Source organism: Dreissena polymorpha, chromosome 10 (genome assembly GCF_020536995.1).
Source record: "Dreissena polymorpha isolate Duluth1 chromosome 10, UMN_Dpol_1.0, whole genome shotgun sequence".
Lineage (NCBI taxonomy): Eukaryota > Metazoa > Mollusca > Bivalvia > Myida > Dreissenidae > Dreissena > Dreissena polymorpha.
This window is the reverse complement of record NC_068364.1, coordinates 36,422,594-36,450,484: the sequence shown is the minus strand read 5'-3', so window position 1 is coordinate 36,450,484 and position 27,891 is coordinate 36,422,594. Positions and strand designations below refer to the sequence as shown.

Genomic DNA, 27,891 nt, shown 5'->3' with positions numbered 1-27,891 from the left:
CATGATGTCTCGATTCATTGCCGACTGCATCTAACATTAATGAAGAAACATGCAAAGCAAATTTTGATTTATGGTGTAACACAGATCCCATTACCTGCAAACTACAAACAAAGGCACAACATGTTTGTGTCTGGTCACAAATCTAAAAATGACGGACGGACGGACTGACGGTCGGTCGTTCAGTCGGTCGGTCGGGAGAGAACTATTAGTTTTAAATGTTTTTACTTACTCCTTCAAGCGGTAACTAAATCAGTCACAAGTAAAATCTCGAAGGATTATCAAACTGCTTTTTTAAATTCGATGGAATTCAGTTAAAATAAAAAAAAGAAGAATAAAAGTAACGCGAGCAAGGTTAAACCAAAAAACATGTTTACATCTTCAAAAGGATTGCATGGTTGAACAATATATATCGAGAGGTACCCTTAGCTCTATTTCAGCATGGCCGAAATAAATTGCGATACGCAGAAAATGACGTCATATTTTTGTTTCTGGCAATCTCAGCCCATTGCTTTCCTTTTTTTCTAGAAAAGGATCCTTTTATAGAAAATGATCATTAAATAAATTAACAGGTGATTATTGAATACAGATAAGTTTATTTGTTCGGCACGAAAACACGAACCACTCGAAAAGGTTCGTAGATCTTGTTCAGATTTTCATAGCCACTCTAAATACATGTACGTGTATTCAACACTAACCTTGTATATGAATCGCTCGTCATCACATGGATTTTAATGGCGGCCTTGAACACGTGGTTTGTTATTGTGGCAGTTATCACGTGGTTTGTAATGGCGGCAGTAATCACGTGGTTTGCAATGGCGGCAGTGATTTGGTAAGCTATTCTCAGAACCAATATTCGCCCAGATTTATTCATTTATTGAAAGTTGAACTTTACAGCTGTCAAACTGTATTCATTGTAAGTTTTAAAATAATGTATAATGAAGACAGAAGAGTAAATAGAAAAAACACAAGAAAAAAACACAAAAAACAACAACAACATAAACAAGATATGAACCACTTTTATAGGGAAGGTCCATGAATCAATCATTCTATTTTACTCCTAATGAGCCATGTACTGCTAGACACAACGTTAGTATGATCAATTATAAACCGACACATTTGACAATAAAAACAATAAAAATAGCGTTGTACCAAGGCGATGCTGACACCAAAAGTTGGAGACATTTTAAAGGAATGTGCCGCACATTTAATCTTAGTTTTTTCCGCAATGTGCAATTGTATTGTTTAATGTAAAACTTGTGAAACTTGCACAGCAGATCATCAAACGGATGAGGTCATGCATCAGTCTCTTCTTCAGGTGCACTCCTCCTGCAGACATCTGCTGCCGCCCGTATCCAGTGATGCCACGTACTCCAACTACAAGGTCTTACGGAGTGACTGCCCAGCAAAGCCCCGAGAGCCAACCCCACAGAGAGGTTCCAGGTTTTCCACCCGTGTTGTTGGCACTCATCAAGAAGCGGTTGGTAGTTGGCCTTCTTTCTCTCGTGTGCTTCCTCGATTCGCTCTTCCCATTGCACTGTAAGTTCCAGAAGCACTAGCTTCTTCGTTCCTCTTGACAACAATAGCACGTCGGGACGTAGAATGGTCGTGGCGACGTCTGGTGGTTATATTAGCTGCTTTCCCCAGATCTTCCATAAGTTCCAAGTCTCTCGCTGAACCTATGATGCCTGAATTTGTGGACCTGTGTTTTCTTGGTGCTGGTCCTTTCTCTTGTACGAAATTGATGAGCGTTGGCCTTGCCTGTATTGTTGGCTTCTTCTGTGGTGCCACATAAAGGCTAGATACACACTCGCCGAGGATCGTGTCGTGCCGCCATCGATATCTCCCGCTCGAAAGTGCTGTTCTTTCACACATGGTTTAACATAGCAGATAATTTGATAATCTCAAATGTGGGCGGGCCTAAATTTTGTTATCAGTAAGGAACTTAATTATTTTGAAATTTGACGGAGTTAATAAGTGTAATCAATCTGAGGTATAATAACACTTCAAAATATTGGATCAGCATCTCTAATTTAACTGCGCACAATAAACCTACAAGAAAAGAAAGGTTTGTTTTTCTCGAATGAAATACGTGGAATCCCTAGATCTTTATTAAGAGGCAACAGTTACTATTAAAAAAAGAAAGTTCTTAATATGTAACTGCAGCTTTAATAAATATGAAACAACATAGTTTATTTAGTTTGATTAAAATCTCATTTAATATTATTGTAATCAGCTATAATGTTTGACAATTCACAACTCGCCAACCAAAGACATACACCATTTGCATTCCATGGTGGTAGTGCTAGTTTAAAAATTGACTGAAAAAACGAACGACAAGGAAAGTATTAGAATTAATTCCAGTGCCTTTAAGTCATTGTTGAAATGTTCACAGTGAGCATTTCAAGGTCAGTATACATTTATTTATTTAATCGATACATTAAAAGTGTTGTTTGCTTTTAATTTCAACTGAACAAAACATACAAAATAGGATAGAGTTTACATCACTTTGGTTAGATGTTCTTAATTTATCATGTTCATCTTTAAAACAGTTATGTACTTACAAAAAATGGAAAATTGAAAACTTCGTGGAATATGAATTACAATTAAAAGGTGTCAAAGAAAGGCGACAATCTTTGAGAAAATAACGTCTTAACGGTACGTTGGAAATGCACGTCTTGATGCAAAAGTTTTGAATTTTAAAGTGGGCGAGAGTGTTTCAGACTCTGTTGAATTAAGAACTTTTAACAAACCGGTTCATGAAACTAATTCGGTACATGATTGGCATGAAAGTGGCGCATGGTGCTTTTGTCTTGCGCATTTATTTTTAGCGAAAAAAATATCGTTTATGTTTGAAAGACAACCGAAACACAACTCTGAGATGAGAAATCTGTGTAACACGACATTGTGACATACTGTGACATACACGATTTGCCTCGTAGGTTTATACTATTAAAATTTAAAATTAGCAATTCTTTTCATTGACCTTTCAAAGGAGATGATGCCAGTTGATATAATATTTTATGCATTTAGTGCTGTGTTGTTTGTATTGTTCTGTTTTGTGTATGTAGTCGAGCCGCTTTCTTGGAACACTTGGCTTAATTCATATGCGTTAAGTGTCGTCCCTGATAATCCTCTGCTTTCCAAAGATGCTAATCAGAAACGAAACCTTCCGCTTTTATGGTATTTTGTGTTTATATGATTTTTAGCGTAAATTTGTTTAAGCGGAAAGTTGTGTTCCTAACTAGCCTGTGCGGACTGCCAAGGCTAATCTTGGACGACAGTTTACTCACAAGCATTAACCACCGTAAATGGCTTAATAGGTAAATTTCCTTAAATTCACGACTAAAGGATGATCAAAATAACTTCTTTCTTATCCATGTTTTAAGAAGTTTTTTTTTCATTTAAGTATTTAAAATAAGATGAGACAGTTGTAAAAGGAAGGTACTGACGGACGTCACGTTGGCTGTAATGGCGGAAGTCACTTGGTTTGTAATGGCGACAGTGACCTGGTTTGTTCTCGCGATAGTCATGTGGTTTGTAATAGCGACAACCACTTGGTTTACAATGGTAGAAGTCGTATAATGGTTGAGGTCGTGTGGTTGTAATGGCGGCAGTCATGTGGTTTGTAATTTCGGCATTGATTTGATGAGCTATTAACGGAAGCAGTAAAACTCTTTTGCGGAGGTGTTTGTAGTCAGTACTAAGTTCAACTAGGAACATGTACTTGTGTACGATTAATTATGAAATTGTCCAGACTGGTATTAAGCAACGGTCACTGTGTTATGGTGTCCGGTGGATATATCAAAGAATCGACCAGATAAAAGGGTGCGTGGAATCTAGTATTGAAAGTGTACGTACACGATTTTTGCTGGCTGGCATTTCTGAGCGGTGATTAGTCGGGGATGTAAAATCAACGGAAAAAGAAACACAGATACTATGAAGAATAAAATAGCTTTGGAATGATTATATGGATGGTGAAAAGAAAACAGGGAAAGAAACAAAGGTGCTGTTACGGACGTGGTCGCATTAAAACGATGGCATTGATAAAGTTAAGGGAGTAAACAAGAGAAAAGCATACATGCATTATTTATGGGTCTACACAAACATGTATAACGATGATGAAAGCTGATGGTTTTTTTTCAAACGGTGACTGGGCGGTGGTGTCAGGGAAGGTGCTGAGTTTGCAACCTGTCAGTATCTTCCTTGACAACCAACGCCTTCACTGCTGATCAACCGGTTTCGCCAAGAGTTGTAGAACGTAATTGCTTTGTAGCAATAACTAGTTTCATTTGTGCAAACGTCTTTGAGGACCAGAAACTAATTTTGACGAGAATTGCTATCGTATCCTCCACAACATTGTAACAATCTTCTGTCTTCGAACTATTAGAGATGACTACATGCACAAGAGATTGGCAAGATAACATTTGCATAATTTACGTGCATTTATTCCAAGTATCTGGTACTTTTTGGGCTTGAATTCCGCGTGTAAGTGGTGTAATATTTGGGCTTGAATTCCGCGTGTAAGTGGTGTAATATTTGGGCTTGCATAATATGCGGGCATTAATCCCAAGTATCTTTGTAATATTTGGGCTTGAATTCCGCGTTTTAATGGTCTATAATTCATTCTTACCCGTCACAACGGTTACGCCGTCACTTTATGGGAGCTATTTGTGGTAAATAATTTTATAAATGCATAATGAATGATCTTACTAATGTTTATTCGCTTCAGAATAAACCATTTTATCCAACGCAAGCTATTAACTATATTGATATATATATATATATACGTATTATCCGTCATACAAGAGTTCTCTTTCATGAAAATTATTCCCCCGCGTACGGGCGCTGAACCATAGTATATAGTAGGCTCTAATTCCACGTGCGTTCTTTTACCCTGTTGTCTCACTCCTGAGTAAGTTGCAATTTCATTTTTTATTTAGATTTTTTTTTGTCGCATGATTGTACATTTTAGTATATAAAATGGTTGTGTAAATTTTATTTAGCTCTTTTCAAATGAGAACCTCTTAATTGTTTTTGGAGTATTATTTTAAATGCATTTCGATGTTTATGTAAAATTTCAAAATGTTTTTCGTTCTGTTATTTATTATATAAACATTTAGAACATATAATTTCGGGGAAATATCATTATATTTTTGATTTTTGATATAAGAATAAATATAAGATTAGATATAACATAGATCGATCACGTGTCTGTATGTTTATCGAAATTTAAATCTAAAAATAAACAGCTACAGTCTATTTCAACTATTTGTGGTTGGTACAGTTTTGTGACATTTTGAAAGCGGCTTACATTGTGTTAGCTGTTCTTGTATCTCTGGTGTTCTGTTTATCTTGTTTAGTGGTTTGTTTAGTTAACCTTTGTATTATTAAGCAAAGCTTAAATTCCACGTTTACAGCGACAATTTTGTGGCAACTTAGCGAACATGTATTTTAGTGAATAATTTTGTCTTACATGTTGTTAAATTGTTAACATGAGTTTCAATTCAATATTTAATATAAAATTATGGTCTATAATATTGTTCACTTTCCCTTTTTATTAACAAGACTATTTCATTGTTATTAGCAAGCTTAAATTCTACGTTTACTTTAGTTTTGCATTCCATTAAACTCGTTGTTTTTATCATTGTTAGCTTTCCGTTTTTATTAACATTTTTATTTTTATGGTTTAATACATGTTTTAAAAATTCACACATAAATAAACTTTCTTTGTGCTCTTATCATTTGCGGACGTAATTAAAGCAGTGAAGTTGATGACTTCATCACTATATTTATTCATTGAGCTGTTATCTTGGTTTCAGTGCTTGAAATGTATCGGCTTATTAATTTCATATTGCCATGCCACCACGCCTGAGAAAACGTAGATTGGAAGTTGCAAAGGCTTTGCGGGCCATGAACACGCCGGACGTCGGTCCACAATCGGGTACAAGCAAGGATCATGCGGTAGTGGCACCTGCCCCGGCGGAACTAATGGAAGACACTAACGTTCAAGTACCTGTGGTCATGCCACCACACTCGAGGAAACGTAGACAGGAAGACGGCGGAGGCTTTACGTGCCATGGCGACGCCGGATGTCGGTAGTCGGGCACCAGCGCGGACCACGCGGCAGTGGCACCTGTCCCGGCGCAACCACTGGTATTAAGTAACGATCACGATTTCACTGTTACAAACATGGTCAGTCATTATTGGAAACAACAATGTAAGTGTGTAATTATCGTATGCTTCTTATTCTTCGGTTTTCTCATATCAAGTTTTCCGTAATCTGCTCTTTAGATATAGATCTTCATTATTAAAAGACGACGCTAATTAATTTTGGACGGTAGAATATAATTTCTTTAGTGCGTTACACACTGGATGTGTCAATTTTACTTGTACTTGAGACAGTGTGTGCTCAGGCTAGGTTTATAAGGCGTTTACTATCTTATTCAATGCATGTTAAAGGTTCACTTTTTATTATTGCGCACAAAAATCACAGCAAACAAAATAACTCACATTTAATTAATTTATTAATTTCATAACAGCAATACTCTTTTCATTACTAAACAATCACTTATTTTAGGGATGCAACATGTTTTAAAACAATTAACCGGTTAAATAATTTCTGATACCGCTTGATTAATTGGTAACTGAAAGACTGCAACAAAGTTAGCTATTCGATGTACTGCTATGAAGTCGGGTTGGTGTGGTGCATAGGCGACAGGAAACACTTTTCTTCACATGAAACACATAGACATGCAAATTAAAAAAATAATAAAAAAAAAAAGAAATGAAATACAAATAATGTATCATCATATTATCCATTACGGATTTCAACAAGTATTCTAACTACATGCAATGAATTTAATGACTTAACAAGTATTAGTTTGTAATTACATTTGTTTAATAATGCGCTCTTAATTAAAACTCGCTTAAACGGTTGTGGTGACATCGTAGATAATGTAAATTACACAGACAAAATGATTCATAATATAAACGTCTGATTGAGCAAATACGACGTAAACTGATCATAATTTCAACAAACGTTATATTTTTGATATAATTTATTTTTATATACATTTGTTTACACGAGCAATCATTATTGTAGGTTGGTTAACTAAACATTAAATAATCAGACCAAAGACTAATTCGATGCCTTTACACGTTTTTAATAAACGTGTCATTTACGTTTACGCTAAACGTCCCCGCCACACCCACGATCCCAATTTAATATTTTTCGAGTAAACCATAAGAATGGTACCAATTATTGCAACTTACCCTTGTTTGTTCTTTGCTTTATTAATGTGTTTAATTGTCACGCAATTTATTCCCGTCAGAATTGTGGCATTTTGTTTTAGTGGCCGACAGCGTTAATTGCCATTATAAAGCGCGCTTATGATCGATTTTGTACGATATCGTCCATGAAAATGCATTAATATACAAGTTTCTGGTTATTCTTTAATTAAAAAATGTAACTGGTCAACGAATTATTTCCGTAATAAACATTTTACAGTGCGCTTTCGGTACTGACACTGCGGGTCTTGACGTTTGGAGGTTCAAATCTCATTATTTTTGAATCGGTGGTGCTTCAATTCCATGTAAGAAAGGGGCATCCGCTACGGATTTATGGCACCCAGAATTAAGCGTGATTAAAAATGTGCATCACAATTAGGGCGCTTTTACTTCATACTCAATTATTTAAGACAGCCGTTGGGTTTTATCTACTTAATTTCGGGCCGTTTTCTTATAATTTTATTGCGATAATGTTATGATCTGGAAGCGGCACTTGCAGATCATGCTTTTTGTTTGGAATGTTTTTTTAAATCGTCAGTCAAGTTTAAACAAGCTAAAAAGTAAAGGCTTACACATATCTTGTTTTCTAACAATTGTTATTTCTATAGGCCATTTCTCATGTAAAGAAAATTAATGCAGATCTAGTCCAATTGTATTTTTTTTTAATTTCTTTTTATCTTTTCTGTACCATAAATGCTGATACAAAATCTGATGTTGTATTCCAACTAAAAGCACATTGGGCTTTTCAAAAATATAAAGATAACGATCTGGTTAAGTACGACGATCATTGTTGGCTTGTAATAAATTCATATTTACTATGGTTAGAAAAACCGATGAAGGGTCTCTACCGGAACTGGGACTTAATCCCGGAAGAACCTTATAAAGATAATATTTTATTTACACAATATAATGAGAATAAAAAGGAATAATGGCGATAAGGATAATGTTGAATTAATTGTATAAAGCGCTCGAGCTCAGAGCATGTCTAGTTTTTCAAAATTATAAAGATACCGATCTGCCGAATGGCTTATGGTTAAACGCACGGCGATCACATTTGGCTTTAAATAAATCCATACTTATGGCTCTTGGTAGAGAAACCCGTGCCGGGTCCTACCGGAACTGGGACTTAATCCCCGAAGAACCTTATAAAGGTAATGTTTCATTTACACAATATAATGAGAATAATAAGGAATAATGTCGATAAGGATAATGTTGAATTTATTGTATAAAGCGCTCGAGCTCAGAGCATGTTTAGTTTTTCAAAATTATAAAGATACCGATCTGCCAAATGGCTTATGTTTAAAAGCACGGCGATCACCTTTGGCTTTAAATAAATCCATATTTATGGTTCTTGGTAGAGAAACCGGTGCCGGGTCCTACCGGAACTGGGACTTAATCCCGGTAGAACCAAATAAAGATATGTTTCATTTGCACAATAAAATGAGAACAATAAGGAATAATGTCCATAAGGGTAATGTTGAATTTATTGTATAAAGCGCTCGAGCTCAAAGCATGTCTAGTTTTTCAAAATGATAAAGATTGTTCATTGTTTGGTGATCACCTTTGGCGACCACTTTTGATCAAGGTGATCACCTTTGATTTTAAATAAATCCATGTTTATGGTTTTTGGCAGGGAAACCGGTGACCGGTCTTTACCAGAACTGGGTCTAAATCCCGGAAGAACCCTATAAATATTTTGTTTGGCTTGCACTATATAAGGAAGTGCAGAATAATGGTGTTAAGAATGAGAATGTCAACATATTATATAAAGCGTTCCAACTAAGAGCAGATTTATGATATGATTATTTCAGAACCTAAAGAAGATATATGGCTATATTAGACCATAAGTAATGTATGGTTATATTAAAACCAAAATACTACATGACTATACCTTTAACGCTTGTTTGGAAGCTTCGTATATAAATGAATGAATTTTTCATACATGTATTTTATGGGATAAATCACATCATGACATCATTTTCATGTATCGGAGTTCTTGTAGGGAAATTTGGATTGTCGGTTCATCCTTCGTCAGGTGTGCATTCACGAGGGCAGAAGAAAGGGCAGGGGGGGGGGGGCACAGATCTTGGTCTCCAAAATTGAGGGGTTAAAATCACATGGGATTATAGAGTTGGTAAGCGTTTAAATCACCTGGATGAATCTAAACGCTCTTTACTCGATTTTTGGTCTCTCAACATTTTTTATTAAGAATGGAGGGTGTTACGTTAGATACACCACCATCATTGAAGACCCAATATTGTTTTTAATCTGACGATACCCACCTGTCCAGCATGGGTTATTATCATTTACTTGAAACTTTGTCAAACGCCATATATTCATTTTTATTTGGAATCACTTGTATATTTCCATTCTAATGCAATCATGTTTGTATATCTGTCTAGGCTATCGTGTTATAATAGCCGCTTTTTGGCGGAAGATTCTCTCACTCAGCGAGTTTCTTTCGAGAATCTTTTTGGCATGATCCTATTAAAACACATCCATCCGGGGTCGGGGGATATAAGCTATCATAATCGTATTGTATAATTTTTGTTAATGTTTTATATCTTACAAAAGATAACTATGCATTTGTTGTTTAAACTCAGCCTTGACAGATATTTTGCCAAACTTAAATACTAAATTAATTCAAAACTTATTGTGCTTGTTGTTGGATAAACAACGATACAGTCCGCAAAAGCTGTTTAATCATTCTATACATAGATGGTGACGTCACTACGTTATTGAAGTCAGTAAGACCGGTGTGACACACTGCTGTTTAATGGCATATTATGACTTCTGATCTCTAAGTGCGACATTGACCATTGTGAACGGGTGACGAATGCTACGCGTGACATGCAATCTCTTCATGTTGGTAATTTGTTGCAATTCATTTGTAAATTGCACAATCAATGTTGGACTTGAAGTCCGTTGTTTTATGGCAACATGTGAGTGCGATCCTCGCGTGACCTTGATTTTTAAGGTCACACGAGAGGTCTGTGAGACGCGGCATGCCGTCTCATCATGATGGACACGTTTACACACCGAACAAGCTGTTTAATGACCAAATTCGAGATTTGACCCGTAACGTTTACATTGACCTTTTTGGTATGAAGACATGTGTTGCCATCGACATGTCGTCGCACGATGATTTTTTTTTAATTGAATTGGTGAATGACAAAGTTACAGACTTGACCAGCTCGGACGCACGCATTCATCAACACACATACACTCCTCTAGTGTGATGTTATTTCGAGCTTTTAGCAACCGGACTCAACTATTATTTTATTTTTTATTATTGTTTTACATCACGGCTACCGTCTTTGTTACTTTCTCATCACTCGGTTTTATATTATTGTTAATGTACCGATCAATAACAATAGAAAATCATGTTCGAATAAAAACAATTCATTAATTATCTCGAGTTAAATGCGATTTGCGGTAATTCATTAGGCAGCTATAGAATTGCGACTTCTAGACGTGCATGTTTTGTCCTTGAATGATTATAATTGTGCGACAACATTCCGTTAAGTATCAATTATTTTTTAATCCAATAAAACTCTTTTACTTTTAAACGATTACATTCAGTGGTGATCGATGTATCGTCGTTCACGTCACGTTATGATACATAAAAACAAAATCATGACGCCGCACAAACTTGGCAAATCTATGCAGCTGGTTTGAATATAGATTATATTGTGTTGATTGTATTATTATTTGCTGATAATATGGCTATTTTAAGCAAGTCACCAGCTGAAGTTCAATAACATAGAGATAAAATATATTCATATTGCAATAATAAATAAATAGACTTATTCTGTACATGGTGTTTGACATGTTTCCTTACCCCTCCGCGGTAGAAAGATTGAATCACTTCCGCAAGAGGAGACCCGTCATTAAACGATCCAATACCCTACACAATATGTTTTGCGTGATACTGATTTAAGCACGTTGGCGAACTTTTGGTATTTAAGATCTGTTTTAGATGGCATTTTCGTTATTTAACAGACTAGGATGCAGAAAACAGAATAATTTATGCACGTCGTTTGCGGATTCTGCAAATAGTTGTTTATGTAGGAAGCGCATACAATTTTAATGATATTAATGTTTTATATCAACATCAACGCATATGCTTACATGAAAATAAATACAATTTTAATAGACCTTTGCCCAAGACACGATTAAGTGGCCTGCTCACGCAGTGCAATGAGGTCAGCGCGTTTTCCAGCTGACACAATTTACACATTTATTGAAGTGGAGTGTACATGTTTGAACATTTTCTTTAGTCTAAATGACATCGAGTCATTTCATTTCATAAAAAGCAACAAAATGATTTTACCCGTGAATAATACCTTCGTACAGATTTGCCAATTATGTTCGAAGGCATATAACTGCAAAAAGGTGTGTCTCACTGTAGATTCAAATAGTATAGCACATTTACACTTCATGGTGATATATAAAAATGCAACCTCAGAATAAAAACTCAATTTTTGTTCATGTTCAAGGTCGTTGACAGAAACGAGTCTCTGTGAAAACGGATTAACAGTAAAATGTCATACTTAACGATGAATTATTTCATAAAAACTGAGAAAGTATGATTATTAACAGTTGCGCCTGCAAATAAGGATAACGCTTTTCATTAAAATATAGTGTTAGTTTGTTCAATTAAATGATAGTTCATAGAAAAAATAAAATCAATTGCAGACGACCGTAAATAAGTATGTATAAGTGGAGTGTAACCTTTCTATTAATATAAAGAAACGCCGTATGTTAAAGGTTATGAATAAATAACTTTAAAGGCAAAATTGATTACTTCATTGCCATATGTTTGCTTGAATTTAATACACAATTATCACCTTTACCATTTTACCAAACATTTTTCAGGAACTTTGCATGTACATTTTGTTAAAGGTAAAATATTAGAACATGTCAATCGGCGCGTAGGAATACGTACTTACGGTTGCCGGATATCAACTGGTTTATTCGACCCTGCTTTATTAGGTCAATGTTTGCAACAGAGGCAGATACAATTTTTTTTTTTTACTTACAAGCTTGAGAACTGTGGAAGTAGTTTTCTCTACAGTGTTATTGTATTTTATACGGAGAAACAGACCACTTTCAAAGTTTTGGTTTCTGATACATTATTTTCTGAAACTGTATAATATACTATTTTGATTCGGTCTACATTCTGCAAATTCCTGTTGAAGAAGGTCAAATATAAATTGCTTGACCGAGTCGATAAAAAGTGTGCATTCATCAAATGCAAGTTGTATTGTTGGTTATGAGTTTCAATCTTAAAGATTAATTTCCGTTTTGTGGCATTTCAATTATGTAATTTTACAGTTTATAGTGTAGAAAATGAATTCTGCAACACAATTAAATACAATTTAATTTTACGCCTATGATGTATACCGAGGTTAAATGAATATCAGTAGATCATCCTGCGCATAATGACCATGTAGAATAAGTATGGTAAATGAACAAAAAATTTAAAAGTTGAAAAATCAGCCGTTGGCCGTCATTTTAAACACAAGTTACTATTTGTGTCATTAACGTCCCGACAATAACTTGCGTGCGAGTTTTAACAAGCGAATGTACTTATCTCTTTTTTTCCATAAGGAACAACATTGTCGCATTAATGAAAGACTACGTTGAACAACACCCTAAAAATATTTTAAAAGCTAGTTTGCACTCAATTTTTGTATTGACTACATAATTCGTCAACACGAATATCAGACAAAGCATAACATATTGAAATTGCTGACCGAGATTAATTAAAATTAAAATTAATTTAAACTCTGAGTCACAATGATGACGTTTAGAAGGACAAGCACACTATTAAAAAATCTTGAATTTAGTCACATATTCCCCCTTAAAAAATGTACAAAAAGGAGGAGATGACATAACGGAAATATAATATGCTTCAAACAATGTTCGTTTATGGGTAATTATAACTAGTTGAGATCAATTCAAATATTCAAATTTATTTGTTGAGTCTTATTTTAACAGTATCGAGCCTTAGCTAGATTTGTGATAAGATATTCAAGGGCCCCGATTAGCTCAAATGATAGAGCACTCGCGTTGATAGACATAATTATTGGAATCTATTTTCGGACAAGCTGCACACTTCTAACCACTAGGAATGTCTGATGCTGGAGAATAATTAAAGCAAAAACCTGGCATATTTTTAGATTTTACCACTGATACTTTACATGTGTTAAATGCAGGACAGTGTGGCACATTTACGTGCAATATTTGAAAATACAGGTACAACGCACACTTAATAATATATTGTATTGCATATTCAGAGATGTTTGTGTTTGTTACAATGTTCAAGTAAACATAATTTTATAATATAACATTGTTTAACATGCCAGAGAGTGGGTGTCATTTGCCAGGAACAGGCATCAAATAAATAAATGAAAATTATTGTAAATGTAAATTTGGTATCACAAACATTTATTGCAGTACATTTATACTTTGGTTTATGTAACAATTTGAATAGGACACCGGCTCTGTATTCCTTATTAAATTCGAATAAGGAACTTTTATTATCTTGTTTCAAAAGTAAATTGTCATGAACCCAAAACTACTACATATCAATGTAAATCATCGTATACGTAGATTGGATACTAAACATAGAAATTGCAATATAATTCGAATTAGTATTTTGCAATGGTAACATTGTTCTTTTTTCGCGGTTGAATAAGAAAGAGGAACATGTTGAGCTAACTGCGGCGTAGGGCTGGTCACAATCAAAACCTGATACAATTTTAGGCCATTACTGCCTTTTATAATATGAAAAGGTAGTCGGATCTACCATCGGTCTGCATTATACATAAATTTGGATCATTTGCCAATAAAATCATATATACAATGCTGCTCTGGTTGCTTTAAGACATCTTGCATTGATTAAACATTTAGGCCGTAACATAAATGGTGATGTGGTTAAAGTCAGGCCATCGGCTATCAGTTCGAGGTCGCATAACATGCGACAACTGCGTGCAATCAACAATACTTATTTATAGCTCATGTTTATCTGCGTACCATTAATTTATGTACTAGTTTATCGAAATAAATTATAGTTATACTCATACTAGACAGAAGAAGAAGTACACGTGAACTCGAAGAAACTTTATCTTACGAACAGCAATACATCTACATGTTTGGTATTTTAATATTTAACAGAGAATGCGTATCCTAAAGCCCCATGTTACCAGAGTTGTTTAAAGCAATTTGAAAGTATTTCCCTATTTTATACAAGCCCATAACAAAATATATTGTTTGAAAGTGCGGACGATTGGGTTAGGAACTGTATAAGCTATAGCTTTAGTGTGCTTTTCCTTAGAAAGTCCTATGTATATATTTTGTTAATATGTGTCATATAGTTCTCAATAGGTTTGTAATTATCAATTTATACCGTATGTGCAAAAGTACCAATGATAGTTTTAGTCAATGACAACGATTGATAGTGTATGCGATTTTGAAAGGATATCAACTGTCAGCTTTTATTCTACAGATAAGTTGGTTTTACCTAAACATTAAATTGACCGAGCCTTAATTGTGGGAACTTATAAAGTTCGAAATTGACAGCCGAACACGTTTGTTTTTAAGTTATAAACGCTCGTAAGTTTATAATGTTGATTTGGGTCCATAAACCAATAATTAATAAATTTGTAAATTGTTAGTTGCTAGTGTTGTATTAAATACTTATGTGTAACATTGTTTTGTATCACACTTTATGAGTTCCTTTTAAAATATGCATGTAGTAATGCGAGATCTAATGTTTTGAGTGATGTAAATTTTTATATTGTGTTACATGAAATATGAATGTAGTATGAATATAAATATAGTAATGACTTAACAACACTGATAAAGATTGTTAATGTTTGATTTTTTTTTAAACAGTGCCATATTACAGTTAGACTACTTTATTAAAGTAACTATGCAATATGATACAAACTACATATATGATTGCATGTAAACATTAATAACTAATTTTAAAATGTACCACTGTCAAAAAAGGTTCAAACAGAATATCTATCTATATATAAAATTTATATATATATTAAATGTAAATTAACGCATGTTAATTTCGAATGTTAACTTCACATATATAATATCAGCATTCTTTAATGAAAATAAAAATGTTCACAAATTTTGTTCAATTTTTTGTTTGTTACTTCCTGCTTGCTTATTATGTTCATAAAGCCAAGTTGGCGCTAAACTGAGAATTAAATTTGCATGGCCGAAACTTATAACTCTTCCCGTGTTATTTGTTATCTAGTGACATTGATTTTGAAACAAATCATGTCAGGTTGTACGAAACATAATGAATACATGCATTACATATACATATGATATCCTTGACCTGGAGCGGGACTGTATAGCTAAAGATTCACTGTCTTAGTAGTTGAAGGGGAGGCTAAACTTATTTATAATATGCGTCTAAGTTCATATGAACCGCTTTCAGTTTCATTCAAGAACAGTGTTTTTAGTTGATGAAGTTAACTAAATCTTCAGTTGAACAGTGAAATCGTAAGATCGTTCAATCCTCATGTTTGATTTACAAAACTCTCTTCCTCACAGACTCGTCAAATTAAATTAATTTGTCTTCTGCTGGAAACAGAACACTTTGAATAATCTGTTTGTTTCGTCATTTTGACTATTAAAATCACATGCTTTTCGGCAGTCGTACGCAAGCGAGATTAGATTTGTTTTACTAACCCAATCTGCTTAGCTGATATTTAGTAAGTGTCTATCAAGCCTTTGTGGAGCAGATGCCCATGACCTACATCAATGCAGACTTTGCATATGATATTAAAGTATGCAGTTCGTGTTCTTTATACTTAAGATGAATGCCACATCCAATCAGAGTGTCCTGACAATAACGTAATGCTTTTAGGATGCAAATGTAATTACCTCTTCACCATTAAACATATCAATAACCTACTAAAGAGCTGAAACTTGTCTTTGGACACTGCGTACTGTTTTAAACTTGGTACGTTTATTTGAATCAATATACCGTTCATCAATACAAGATGGATATTTTTATATCGATCGAAATAAATAATGCATCTTATTTACACTTACTCAAATTTTAATTGATTTTATTATCAGCTTTCAATGTAGTTATTAAATCTTTTGTAAAATGCGATCAATATAAATAGGTTAATGCAATATGTGTGTTACTCAAAATGTATTTGCAAACATAAACACACCCGTTAAACCGACACAAACACTTTTAATAAAGTATTGTTCTTTAAGCTAATGTAATGATTAAAACATTTATTTTAATAATTAAATTTGCCACTCTCAGGCTATTTTAATATCGTGTTTTTTTATCATTCAGTTTATCAGAGCGGACATTAATAAACGGAAATGTAAATGGAAGCTGTTTACAGTAAATCATACAAACACAGAACATTAATTTTAAGGAAGTTATTGTAGTGAATAATTATTATGTTAACTATTAAAGTGATAACTAACAAATGCGCTTGCTGTCTTGTTTTTACAAGCTTCATGGCAACTAAAAACAATTATTTCACTAGCGAAGAACATGCTTGCAAAACGTGATTCATGGAATAAAAACAAATAAGCTTTATTAGGTTAATGGTTGGGACTAATCGGGATTTTCCTAGGAGTTATAAGGTTTCATATGCACAATTTAAGTTTGAGGTGCGAACCTTGTTGTTAAAAATTAAGGGCTCAATCTCTTAAGCGCCCAAGCCATTATGTTTGCGATAGTCAACAAATAAAAACACATAAGAACTACAATTAGCAATTACTAGCAATTTATACAAACATTAAATCAATGTTTTCTGATGTGTTAACGGGTGTTTGCAGACATGTTTTTCTATTTGGTCATTATAAGTACCTTAACACACGATTTAGTTGAAAAGTATTAGCATTCATTCATGTGCATATTATGACAAGGTTTACCAAGCTAACGTAAAACATTAAATTACAACAAGATCGTTTGTTCAATGCTGCTCTGATTGCTTTAAGACAACGTGCATGGTATACACATCATGGCCGTGACATCTTTCAAAGGTCATGTGCTTAAAGTCATGCGATCAGTTTTAATCGCTTTACATGCGCCAATTGCGTGCAATGAACATAACTGTAATATGCACTTTAATAAGTACTTTTAAAGGGGATTTAATTTTGTGTTTATTTGACAAACATTCTTGCATGATACATCTACATGTTTGGCATTCCGCATACACAATCGAAGTTTCAGATAAAGGAGTTTTGAATATTCCAACAAGTTGTAATCAAGTTGTAATAAGCAGTTTTCATAAAATATCAATAAGAGGTTAAACAAGAGTACAAATCACGTTATCAACAGTCCTGTCAATCTATAAATCTATTTGGTTACCTGATGCACTCAATGCAGCAATACATGTTGATATTTAAAGGAAATCAGATTATATATTTTGTCCGCCATCGGCTGGCAACTTAATTAATTTGTTCAACAAATATTTTATTTATTTTTTATTTTTATTTTAAAATAGTTTTCTACGTTGAAAAGACTTTGAAATGGAGCCACACAATTATCACTTCTGTTACTTTTATAGGTAGTTTATGATAATACGCGAAAAAGGCGATCCCAAAATATATTTTTCTTATAAAGGATTGGGGTTTTATAAATGTAAATCAATTTATTGGGCATATATTACAATGTTATTAATTAGTTGAATTCTTATTGGCTTTGTTATTGAGCTGTAGACAGCCGTATTGGCCTGAGGCCGCAGGCCGAAGGACAATACGGCTGTCTGAAGCTCAATAACAAGTCCAATTAGAATTAAACTAATAAATGACAATTTTATTTATTAACTTTATAATATTTTTCAGTATAGACGAAATATTCTTTCTAGTCATTACATGATTCAGGAACACAATTTGACAGGTCGGGAAATTATGCAAAATTTACCTGAATAACATTCCAGCCACACTGGATCCACTACCGTTGTTTTAAATACAACTCAGGAAGACAATAAGGATTGGAAACGTACTTATTGCCATCAGGAATTGCATTTGTAATATATAAATCCTCCATGATTTCGATTTAGTTTTGCTTCTGACGCTTGATAATTGTTGATTGTAGCGTTTTTATTTATTGAACCTTACTGTTGTGGTTACACTGCACTATTCTTATTGTCGAAACCTTGAGCTGAAAATATTAGGGGCTGAGTACTTTAAAGATATTGTTAAAGGTTTAAACTTTTGCACCAAAACTAAGCATACAACTTCAAAATAGCGTCAACAATTGTCGAAATTTTAGATTCTCATATAAGGCCGAGTTTTTTCTCGTTTTTGATTTGCTGAATCTCGTATTGGCCGAACATTTTCCGTATTGGCCGTGTTTTTTCCATATTATAAGGCGAGTTTCGAGCTTTATTGGCGAGGCTTGACTCGTATGGGGCGAACAGATTGAACACATTATCGTCTAATATTATAATGTTAATTAATAAACAGTCATATTAATTATAATACGTATTCATTTGTATGAGGCAAATTGTGCATACTAGTATGAAATTAAAGGTTTTGAAATGTTAAAATTAACACGCATTTGAACCAAACAGTATGCAAAACCCATTGCAAAAAAGCAATTTTAGTTAATAAGTATGTGTTACATTTATTGGCACCTCCGAATAGCTAGATTTGATTTGCCCTAGAATTGATTACAAAAAATGAAAGCATTAAAACGGGATATAACGTTTCAGCCGAATTAGCATTTTACTCATACTAGCGGACTTCTTTATCAACAACAAGTCGAGATGCACGCAGATTGTCATAACTATAGTGACCATTTCTAAAGAACATACAATGCAGGATTTCAGTGGTATTGTAAATTTTAATGATAAACATACTCTGGAATGCACTAGATTTAATACAATAAGGGGAAAGGCAGAAATTATTGACTTGGCGATATTGCTTGCGCATATTTTACTTCGTTTGTTTCACAATATGTGTAAGTCCCATTTCTTCACCGAGCTACTCCAAGTACAGGCCCCAGCCCTTTAAGATAATTGGAATAGCTGCACGTTTCGTTAGATGGGACTACTGGTCGGTACACAAATGGATGACAAGAAGAGAGAACAAGAAGGCCGACTTCAGTATTCAATAGTTTCATTTTAATGTAACCTTTAACTAAGGACATCCTGGTAGACACATTCAATGTTTGTTTGCTTAAATACTTTTTTGAAGTTCCTGAAAAAAATGTCACATATTCTTAAACTCTAAGAACACTAAACACCTGTACCGACATGACTTAAGGGACATTAGAATCGACATAGACATGAACGTGTGACAGCAAGCGACATATAGAAACGTTTGAATTGAAAACATATTCTTCATACGTCGCGACTTGATATGCGGTGTAAAACGTCAACCCGTTAGTGACATAGTAGAAAGACAGCAAATGATCCAAGCGGAATTGCGGAAGGTTTGCCATCATTGAGCAACTGTGCTACAAAAACAATTAAGTTGTCTGAATTTGTAAACGTCATGGTATTCATATATGGAATGGAAAGACCGCCAACATTATTCATCACCAGATATGTTGCACGTGTTGAATATTCAGCTCATTTGTTTAACAGATAATTTTCTTAATGCAACATGTTAATATCTGTTTTGTACAATTGTGAAGTGTAAAAATGGTGTATGCTCCATTTCTACAAAATGTTTAAACATGTAACTTCTTAAACTACAGATCTGAAAATGAAGATAGTGCATATATAAAGTCTACATATTCATATACCTAACATCGTAGTCATAATAATAAAGCAAAAAATAATAGATCAATCTGAAAGAAAATTGATGACAAACTGCATTAGCATGTTGAATATTCACTTCATGGAATCTGGCCACTCGTTTGACAATATCATTTTGTATTGTATAGAAGCAAATACGCAATGGTCCGACGAGGAGCGCAAGTCGCGGTAGACATATTGGATACGGCGACTGAACACCCTTGCTCCATATTGAATTAATAAAAATGACACATAAATGGAATCTTTAACTGGATAAGGCGACTCAATACTCTTCAGCCCCATGGAATAAATAAAAACGACATATAAAAAATTAAAAACAACTTAACGCAAAATTCTAACTTCCATTTTAATCATTTTAACGTTAAATCGATATAATAAACATTTTAAGCGCCATTTTATAACACAATTTTAATAGGTGTAAGTAAATAATCACATAACGAAAAATACATATGACACAATACTGAATGCAAAACGTTCACTGCAAATTTTAATATGTTATTATTACATTGACAAATGAATATCACGGGCGTCAGTCTAGAACACAATTTTAATTTGCGTAAATAAGTAAATATAACAAATAAAACGACCCATAACTATAAAAACAAAACTGAATTTCAAAAAGTTAACCTCAATTTTTACAATTTCATCGATATCATAAACACCGCGGGCACCAGTCTTAAGCACATGGCTTTAATGAGCGTAAAAGTGTTTCCTGTGGCTGCACGTTTTAACAAGACAATGGTTCTACTGTGCATTCGAACTGGAGAATCGTTAACTCATATCTGTATACACCCCTTAAGAAGACCTATAGTCGAAAGCGCTAGGGTATAAGATACTCATTTGTTACACTGTTTGAAGAATTTCTTTCTCATATATTTCTATATATAAATAATTAATACATTCTAACAAAACATGCTTTTCTCCCCCTAGTTAGTAAATGTCTAACAAGTTATAACAAACAACAAGTGTGTATTGCTATTTTATTTCTTAATATTTAATGTTATGAAATATAATATGGGACATAATTGACCTATGTATTTCTGGATTTAAAATTTATTTTACGCTGAAGCCAAGAATTTAAGTACAAAATTGAGGGCCGGTATTTAAAAGCCACTTGGTAAAATCTTAAGAAGTACTTGAATGTCCGGAGGTATCATATAACACCTGCTCTAAAAGCTTTAATGCATCAATTTTATGTCTAAAGGTTCCAGTTTTCCAGATAAACAAGATTAAAGGGACTTGAATTTCTGCAGCTTATTTTCGGATCCATTAAGTTATTGCTGGTAGGACAAACAGTTTGGTTTTCTGGAAGTAATACTATTAAACCCTTGATATTAAATGTCAATCACCCACAACACCAGGTAAGATAGTTAGTAGAACTTAGATTTTGCAAAGAAATTTGTTAAAACAAACCCTCAATCTCAATCTTGGTCTTAACTTAAAAATAATTTTATATCCAGAAAAACTCAAGTTACATTATACAAAGACAACACAAGTTGATAATTTTCAAGAAAGTTTATGGCTATAGTTCTTGTACATAGCCCTTCTCCTCATTGATATCTATACACCCATGAATTTTCATGCTGCAATTGTGTATAGTATCTGAGATATAGCCCTGAAAAGTTACATCAAACAAAAACAATAAAGGGCAATAACAAGCAAGTGTAGGGTTATACATGTAGTTCGTGTAGATTGCACTTTGAAATCTATACACCAATGATAAAATCTTAAATTATATTTGAAATAAAGCTCTGAAAAAGTTACGTCAAATCAAACTTCAGAAACATCAGGAGAGGAATATAACATAAATAATAATTACTACAGAACAGAAAACACATACATTTGTTTGAGCAGTTCTGTCAACAGTCTTTTAACATAACAACAAACAACATTATAATGGCTTCAAATCAGCCATTTCCCAAATACATGTATTTCCCAAACTGTTTTCAATTCCTAATTTGTTTGATGTTAATAATATAAACATGATTTTTTACATTATATAAACACAATTTCAAACTTTCTTTTCATGTCGTCATCAATTCAGATTTAAGTGAGGTGAAACTGTCATGATAAAATATCCTTAGCTAGGCCCAAGAACAATTGCATGGTTTGAAGTAACATTAATACTTAAAAACAACAAAGATTTCGCAAAATATTTCGTAGTCAGAAATTCACATGGAATACGGTATATTGTGACACACAAAAATAAGACCACATCTGGCGTTGAAATTCTGGCTATTGCTATAAGAAACATTGATTTGTTATGCGTCAACTTTATTTTTCAAAAAATTGTACGAAATATTCGTTGATTTTGAGTGTTTATGGGCTTTAAAGCCTACAACAAATATCTGGCTAACTTTAAATTTAGATTTAATTTACTCCATGGGAAACAAGTCCCCTACCAATCAATGAGGAATATTGCATGCAATATCTTAGTATTTGAGAAATTTCAAAAAGGCAGTTATGAATGAAAAATTGTACTATTTGATATTTAAATGATGTTAATTATTATAAATTGGCAAATAAGTCATTCAAGATTGACAATTACAGATTAGGTCTGTATTTTTATGCATTTGAGGATTTGGGAAAAATTATCAATCGAGAAAAGTATATTCTATAATATATCATCTCAAATGGGAAAATTTTTTCATAACATTACAATCTTTCAGTCGTATTCAACACTAAGAAACAAAATCTGCAATTTGTGATATCAATTGTTTATAAAGTTAAAGGCTTTTGGACAATGCCCATCTGAACAGAACCTGTTTCATCAAGAAAAATTACAATGGAAAAAATCAGACTTTGGGTTAAGTAATCATGAATTCTGGGCAAATGGGGCTTCATGCATTTGCGTCAGTGTTTTCCAAGGGTAGTCTCTGCAGTCTGCACAGGCTAACTAGGGACAAAACTCGGCTTTAATGGTATTATTTGTTTAAAGGAAGTCCCTTCTTATCAAAAACCCAGTCTAGGCGTAAATCTTAAATCCAAAATCACTTAACTTCTATTGACAGTTTTCTTTATGTAAACAGGGTCCGTTTAAAAGGATCATATCCCAATGACATTTATGAATTATTTTCACTGTATTAAGTAATCAATGTAACTCGCTTTTGCCTCAACCAGTTTACAAATATTCCACCGAGAACCCCTCGTGCACTTTCAAATGCCGGTTTAGGCAAACTTTATGTCCAAACTTCCGCCTACAGATACTGCATTCCCAAGGCTTGTACTTTGTGTGAATGTACATATGCGCAAGGAGATTGTGCTTCAGCCCGAATGATTTATCACAATACGTACACTGGAACTCTTTCTTGCCTGTATGCGTTATTTGATGGCGCTGTAACTTTGCCCACTCGACGAAGGCTTTTCCGCACAGCGCGCACGTGAAGCACTTCTCTGAGTGGTAGTAGTTCTGGTGTTTGCGCAGCGAAGCCCTGCGGCATAGGAAGGTAAATTGTATTGTACAAAACAAGTATACACTGTAATTAATGTGTATTAATTACAGAGGCATAGTCAGACGCAGCATCCATAATGCTTCAATAATTGTGCACAATAAAATAGTTATACACAACAATTTATGGTTCTGGCTCTTCTTTGTCATAGGCCAAAACCATAAAATTGACTGAAAAATCATCTTTAATGCGAGACATTAATTTTCACTGATTTCGTAGCTTGACTAGTCTAATATTTGAGATAACAACAAATCATTAATAAAAAGTCACTGCCAACTCAACGAAAGCTTTCCCACATAGCGGAGTGAAACCCTGCAATAAAGAATAGAGCCCAAACCATAAGATTGTTTACCGTAAAGTTATTTTTTGTCCAACGCGAGTTTTCCTTGATTTCGCATTAAGCCCCATTTTCCAAAAGCACGACTCGTTAACAAAACAAACATAAATTTTTCAGCAGTATTGTTCTGATGGAATGCACAATCTGCCAACCAAAATACTAAAAGACACTTTGAGATCAGTAAAAACTGCCTTACAATGCTGTAGTCCATTCAAACAAGTGTATTCAAACAGATATTCAAATATGGTATGCTTGAATGACTTAACAATCTTTCATGGAACATAATATCATCACTTTACATTAGTTTAAACCTTTTAATTTTAGCATTATTAAAATTGACAGCCAACGGGTTATTTAGAGGTTCTCGAGTATGTTTTCTGGGTAGAACCAGTACTTGGCAAGCCTACGAGGGAGATCTTAAGAAAGCTTCCACAGTGAGGACCATTCCGGGAACCTCCTCGTTGCTTAGCAATCTAAACGAAGCAATGGTAACCAGTAGTTTAAAAAAAAACAGCATCACTTTGGTAAAATGGTGCAAAATGTTTGTGCATAAAGTGCTGACCCATATTAGGCTGTGAAGCCCACACAGACTTATCAGGGACAACACTTTCCGCCTTAACTGTATTTCTCCTAAAACCAACGTCCTTTAAACAACAAACCCACATACAAGCGGAACGTGTTGTCCATGATAAGCTGTGCGAACTGCACAGGCTAATCTGGGATGACACTTAAAGCACATGTATTTAGCCCCGTTAATTAATAATTAAACAAGAGTTCCGCAGTCGGAGACAAATGTCGCACCCCCCCCCCCCCAAAAAAAAAAAAACAACACACACAACAGGATTGTATGCAACAAAGCTGACCATAAGAGATACTTTTATCATATTAGTGTGTGACTTAACCACTTAAAAAAGTTTTTAGTTGACATAGAATTAAGCAATTCTGTTAAATCATCGTTATAGTAAATGGGTTGAGAATATTAAAGTGTTATAACTAGGTGTCATCTTCTGTCCAAGGCCAATGCACATTTTAAGTATCAAGCCAATTGGCCAATTTGTTGAAGAGTTATTGATCGGAAACGAACTGGTCTACCGAACAACCGACATCCACCAATACAATATACCCCCTCTTCTTCAAAGAGGGGCATCAATAAAAACCTTTGGTAATAGATTCACATTTTAAAGTTTTTGTTTAACCCTAAGATACTGTTCAGCAGCAAACAGCATAAAACCTGAACAGGCTACTTGCAGGCTGTTCTGGTTTATGCTGGTTGCATTTAGATGTTTTCACTTTGCTCCTTAGTGGGAAAGGGTTTAGTTTAAAGAATTCCTACTACCAATACCTGTCAGGGAAATCCTTCTTGCATACAAAGCATGGGAGACGTAGGGTATGTCCAGGTATGTACGAGTCCTTGGCAAGCTCATGGTCCTCTAGGTGGCTGATATACTGCTTCCTCTCTCCAAACACCTGCACAAACGCAGATATATTTTAGCTTCCCTTTTGATAACACTGGGCTTGAGCCATGTGTGTTGTGTTGTCCCAGACTAGCCTCTGCAGTCTGCGCAGACTTATCACACAGGGACAACACTTTATGCCTAGATTGGATTTTCATTTAGAAAAGCCTTCCTTACAACAAAAACCTCCATAACAGCAAAAAGTGGCATCCCTGATAAGCCTGTGCAGACTTTGTGCGCAGGCTTGTCCGAGTCAACACTTTACTTTTCGATATAACTCAGTTTTTGCCAAGAAAAGACTTCCTTTAAACGTAAAATTCCAATAAAGCGGCAAGTATTGTCCCTGATTAGTCAGTGTAGACTGCACAGGCTAATCTGAGACAACACTTAAGCACATGCATATTTCCGATTGTGAGTTTACAAGGGAATATCAATAACATTTCACCTTAATATAGCCACATACTAAAACAACAACATATACCCACTTATTATGCTTATATTTATCTAGTAACTATGATATAATAATATTGATGAAATATTTAAAAAAAAAAAAAAAAATGTGTTTGTCAGAAACACTATGTTCCCTTCTGCGCCGCTTTGATTTTTTAATTATTTTATTTTTTACCTTTGACCTTGAAGGATGACCTTGACCTTTCACCACTCAAAATGTGCAGCTCCATGAGATTCACATGCATGCCAAATATTAAGTTGCTATCTTCAATAATGCAAAAGTTATGGTAAATGTTACAGTTGGAGCAAACAAACATACACATAAAAAAACAAACCAACCAACAGACAGGACAACAACAATATGCCCCCCACTATAGTGGTGGGGGACATAAAAATTTTTGTCAGAACAAGCCTTCAGAGAGAATTCACCCCACTTTAATAATAATAATGTGCATGTTCATGAGAATTTGAAATCTAAACAGGAATTCTGTGGTCGGAGACATATGACCCACAAACAGGGCTTTGAACTAGTGACCCCAATTTAATAGGGGTCATCTACTTTCCAAGTCAAATGCATATGGAAAGTATCAAGCAAATCGGTCAATTTGTGGGCGAGTTATTGATTGGAAATGATTTTTACATTTATTGTGACACTTACCTTGACCTTTGACCTAGTGACCTAAATTTCACATGTGAAGTATCAAGCAAATCAGTCTATTTGTTAATAAGTTATTTATAATTTTTTGGAAAATATTTTCACACTTATTGTAACGGTGAATTTGTGACAGTGACCTTGACCTTTGACCTAGGGACCCCAATATCAATAGGGGTCATATACTGTCCAATGCCAATGCACGTATCAAGCCAATCGGTCAATAAGTTGATCAGTTATTGATTGGAAATGATTTTCACACTTATTGTAACGGTGAATTTGACATTTGACCTAGTGACCCATATTTCGATATGGGGTCATCTACTGTCCAAGGCCAATGCACATGTGAAGTATCAAGCCAATCAGTCAATTGGTTTACGAATTATTGATTTGAAACGATTTTCACACTTATTGAGACAGTGACCTTGATCGTTGACCTAGTGACCCCAATTTCAATAGAGATCATCTGCTGTTCAAGCCCAATGCACATGTGAAGTATCAAGCCAATCAGTCAGTTAGTTGATTAGTTATTGATCTGTAATGGTTTCCACACTTAATGTGATAGTGACCCTGACCTTTTGACCCAGTGACGCCAATTTCGATAGGGGTCATCTACTGTTCAAGGCCAATACACATGTGAAGTATCAAGCCAACAGGTCAATTCGTTGACGAGTTATTGATCAGAAACGAGCTGGTCTACTGACAGACAACCAGCAAAGCAATATACCCCTTTCTTCTTCGAAGGGGGGCATAAAAAGTACAACTAAATTAACATTATTGATTTAACATTACTCTAATATTTTTTATCCATTCAAAGCCTAAAAAGTCTATCCACACCTTTTGAACATATTTAGTGTTTAAATAGCCTTACCATAAAGGGACACATGTCACATGTGTAGGTGGCAATCTTGTCGTGTATTCTCAGATGACACCGGAAATTTTAGAGGTCAGAAAACATGTCCTGGCAGATACAGCATTTGTATACCCTGGAAGTTGAATTTTAGAATAATATGAACCACGTTCTGTGAAAAGGGGGTTTAATGCATGGGAGTAGTGTCGTTCCAGATTAGCTGTGCAGTCTGCAACGGTTAATCAGGGATAACAATTTAAACTTGTATTTTTTTTTTGTTTAAAGAATTACTCTTCTTGACAAAGTTCCAGTTAAAGACTGCACATGCTAATCTGGGATGAAACTTTATGCAGTGAATTAAACCCTCTTTTCCCAGAACAAGGCTCACTAATATTGATCAAACACAAATGTGAATTTTCTTTATCTAGAGAAACAATAGTTTATATATAGAATTATTTATCTGTCTATAAACAACAATCAGACGTTCTCCTTGAAAGGAATTCAATAATCAGGATTTACTTTATTTATGCACAGAAGCCTGCACCAGGTTATTAGAAAGATGGTATCACAGGATTAAAACAAGAGATGTGTTTGTCAGAAACACAATGCCACCAACTGTGCCGAATTGAAGCCACATAT

General features: G+C 34.4%; 1 protein-coding gene across 4 annotated transcripts in view; it reads right to left on the bottom strand.

Moving 5' to 3' along the window:
• Window positions 1–27,610, bottom strand: part of LOC127847757 (gastrula zinc finger protein XlCGF8.2DB-like) — a 111,588-nt gene extending 83,978 nt beyond the window's left edge. Inside the window, exons 1-3 of one of the 4 annotated variants that reach the window (XR_008034154.1) lie at window positions 27,274–27,485; window positions 25,189–25,313; window positions 22,823–23,491 (exon numbers count right to left, since the gene is read on the bottom strand). Coding sequence is in view for 1 of the 4 variants with exons in the window: in XM_052379887.1 (XP_052235847.1) it covers window positions 23,182–23,491; window positions 25,189–25,313; window positions 27,274–27,288 (450 nt within the window). In the remaining 3 variants the exon portion in view is untranslated. Of the gene's footprint in view, window positions 1–20,578; window positions 23,492–25,188; window positions 25,314–27,273 lie in introns of those variants that run through there. The other 3 variants (XM_052379887.1, XR_008034156.1, XR_008034155.1) reach the window with 3 other exon arrangements.
• Between the last annotated feature and the right edge of the window lie 281 nt (window positions 27,611–27,891).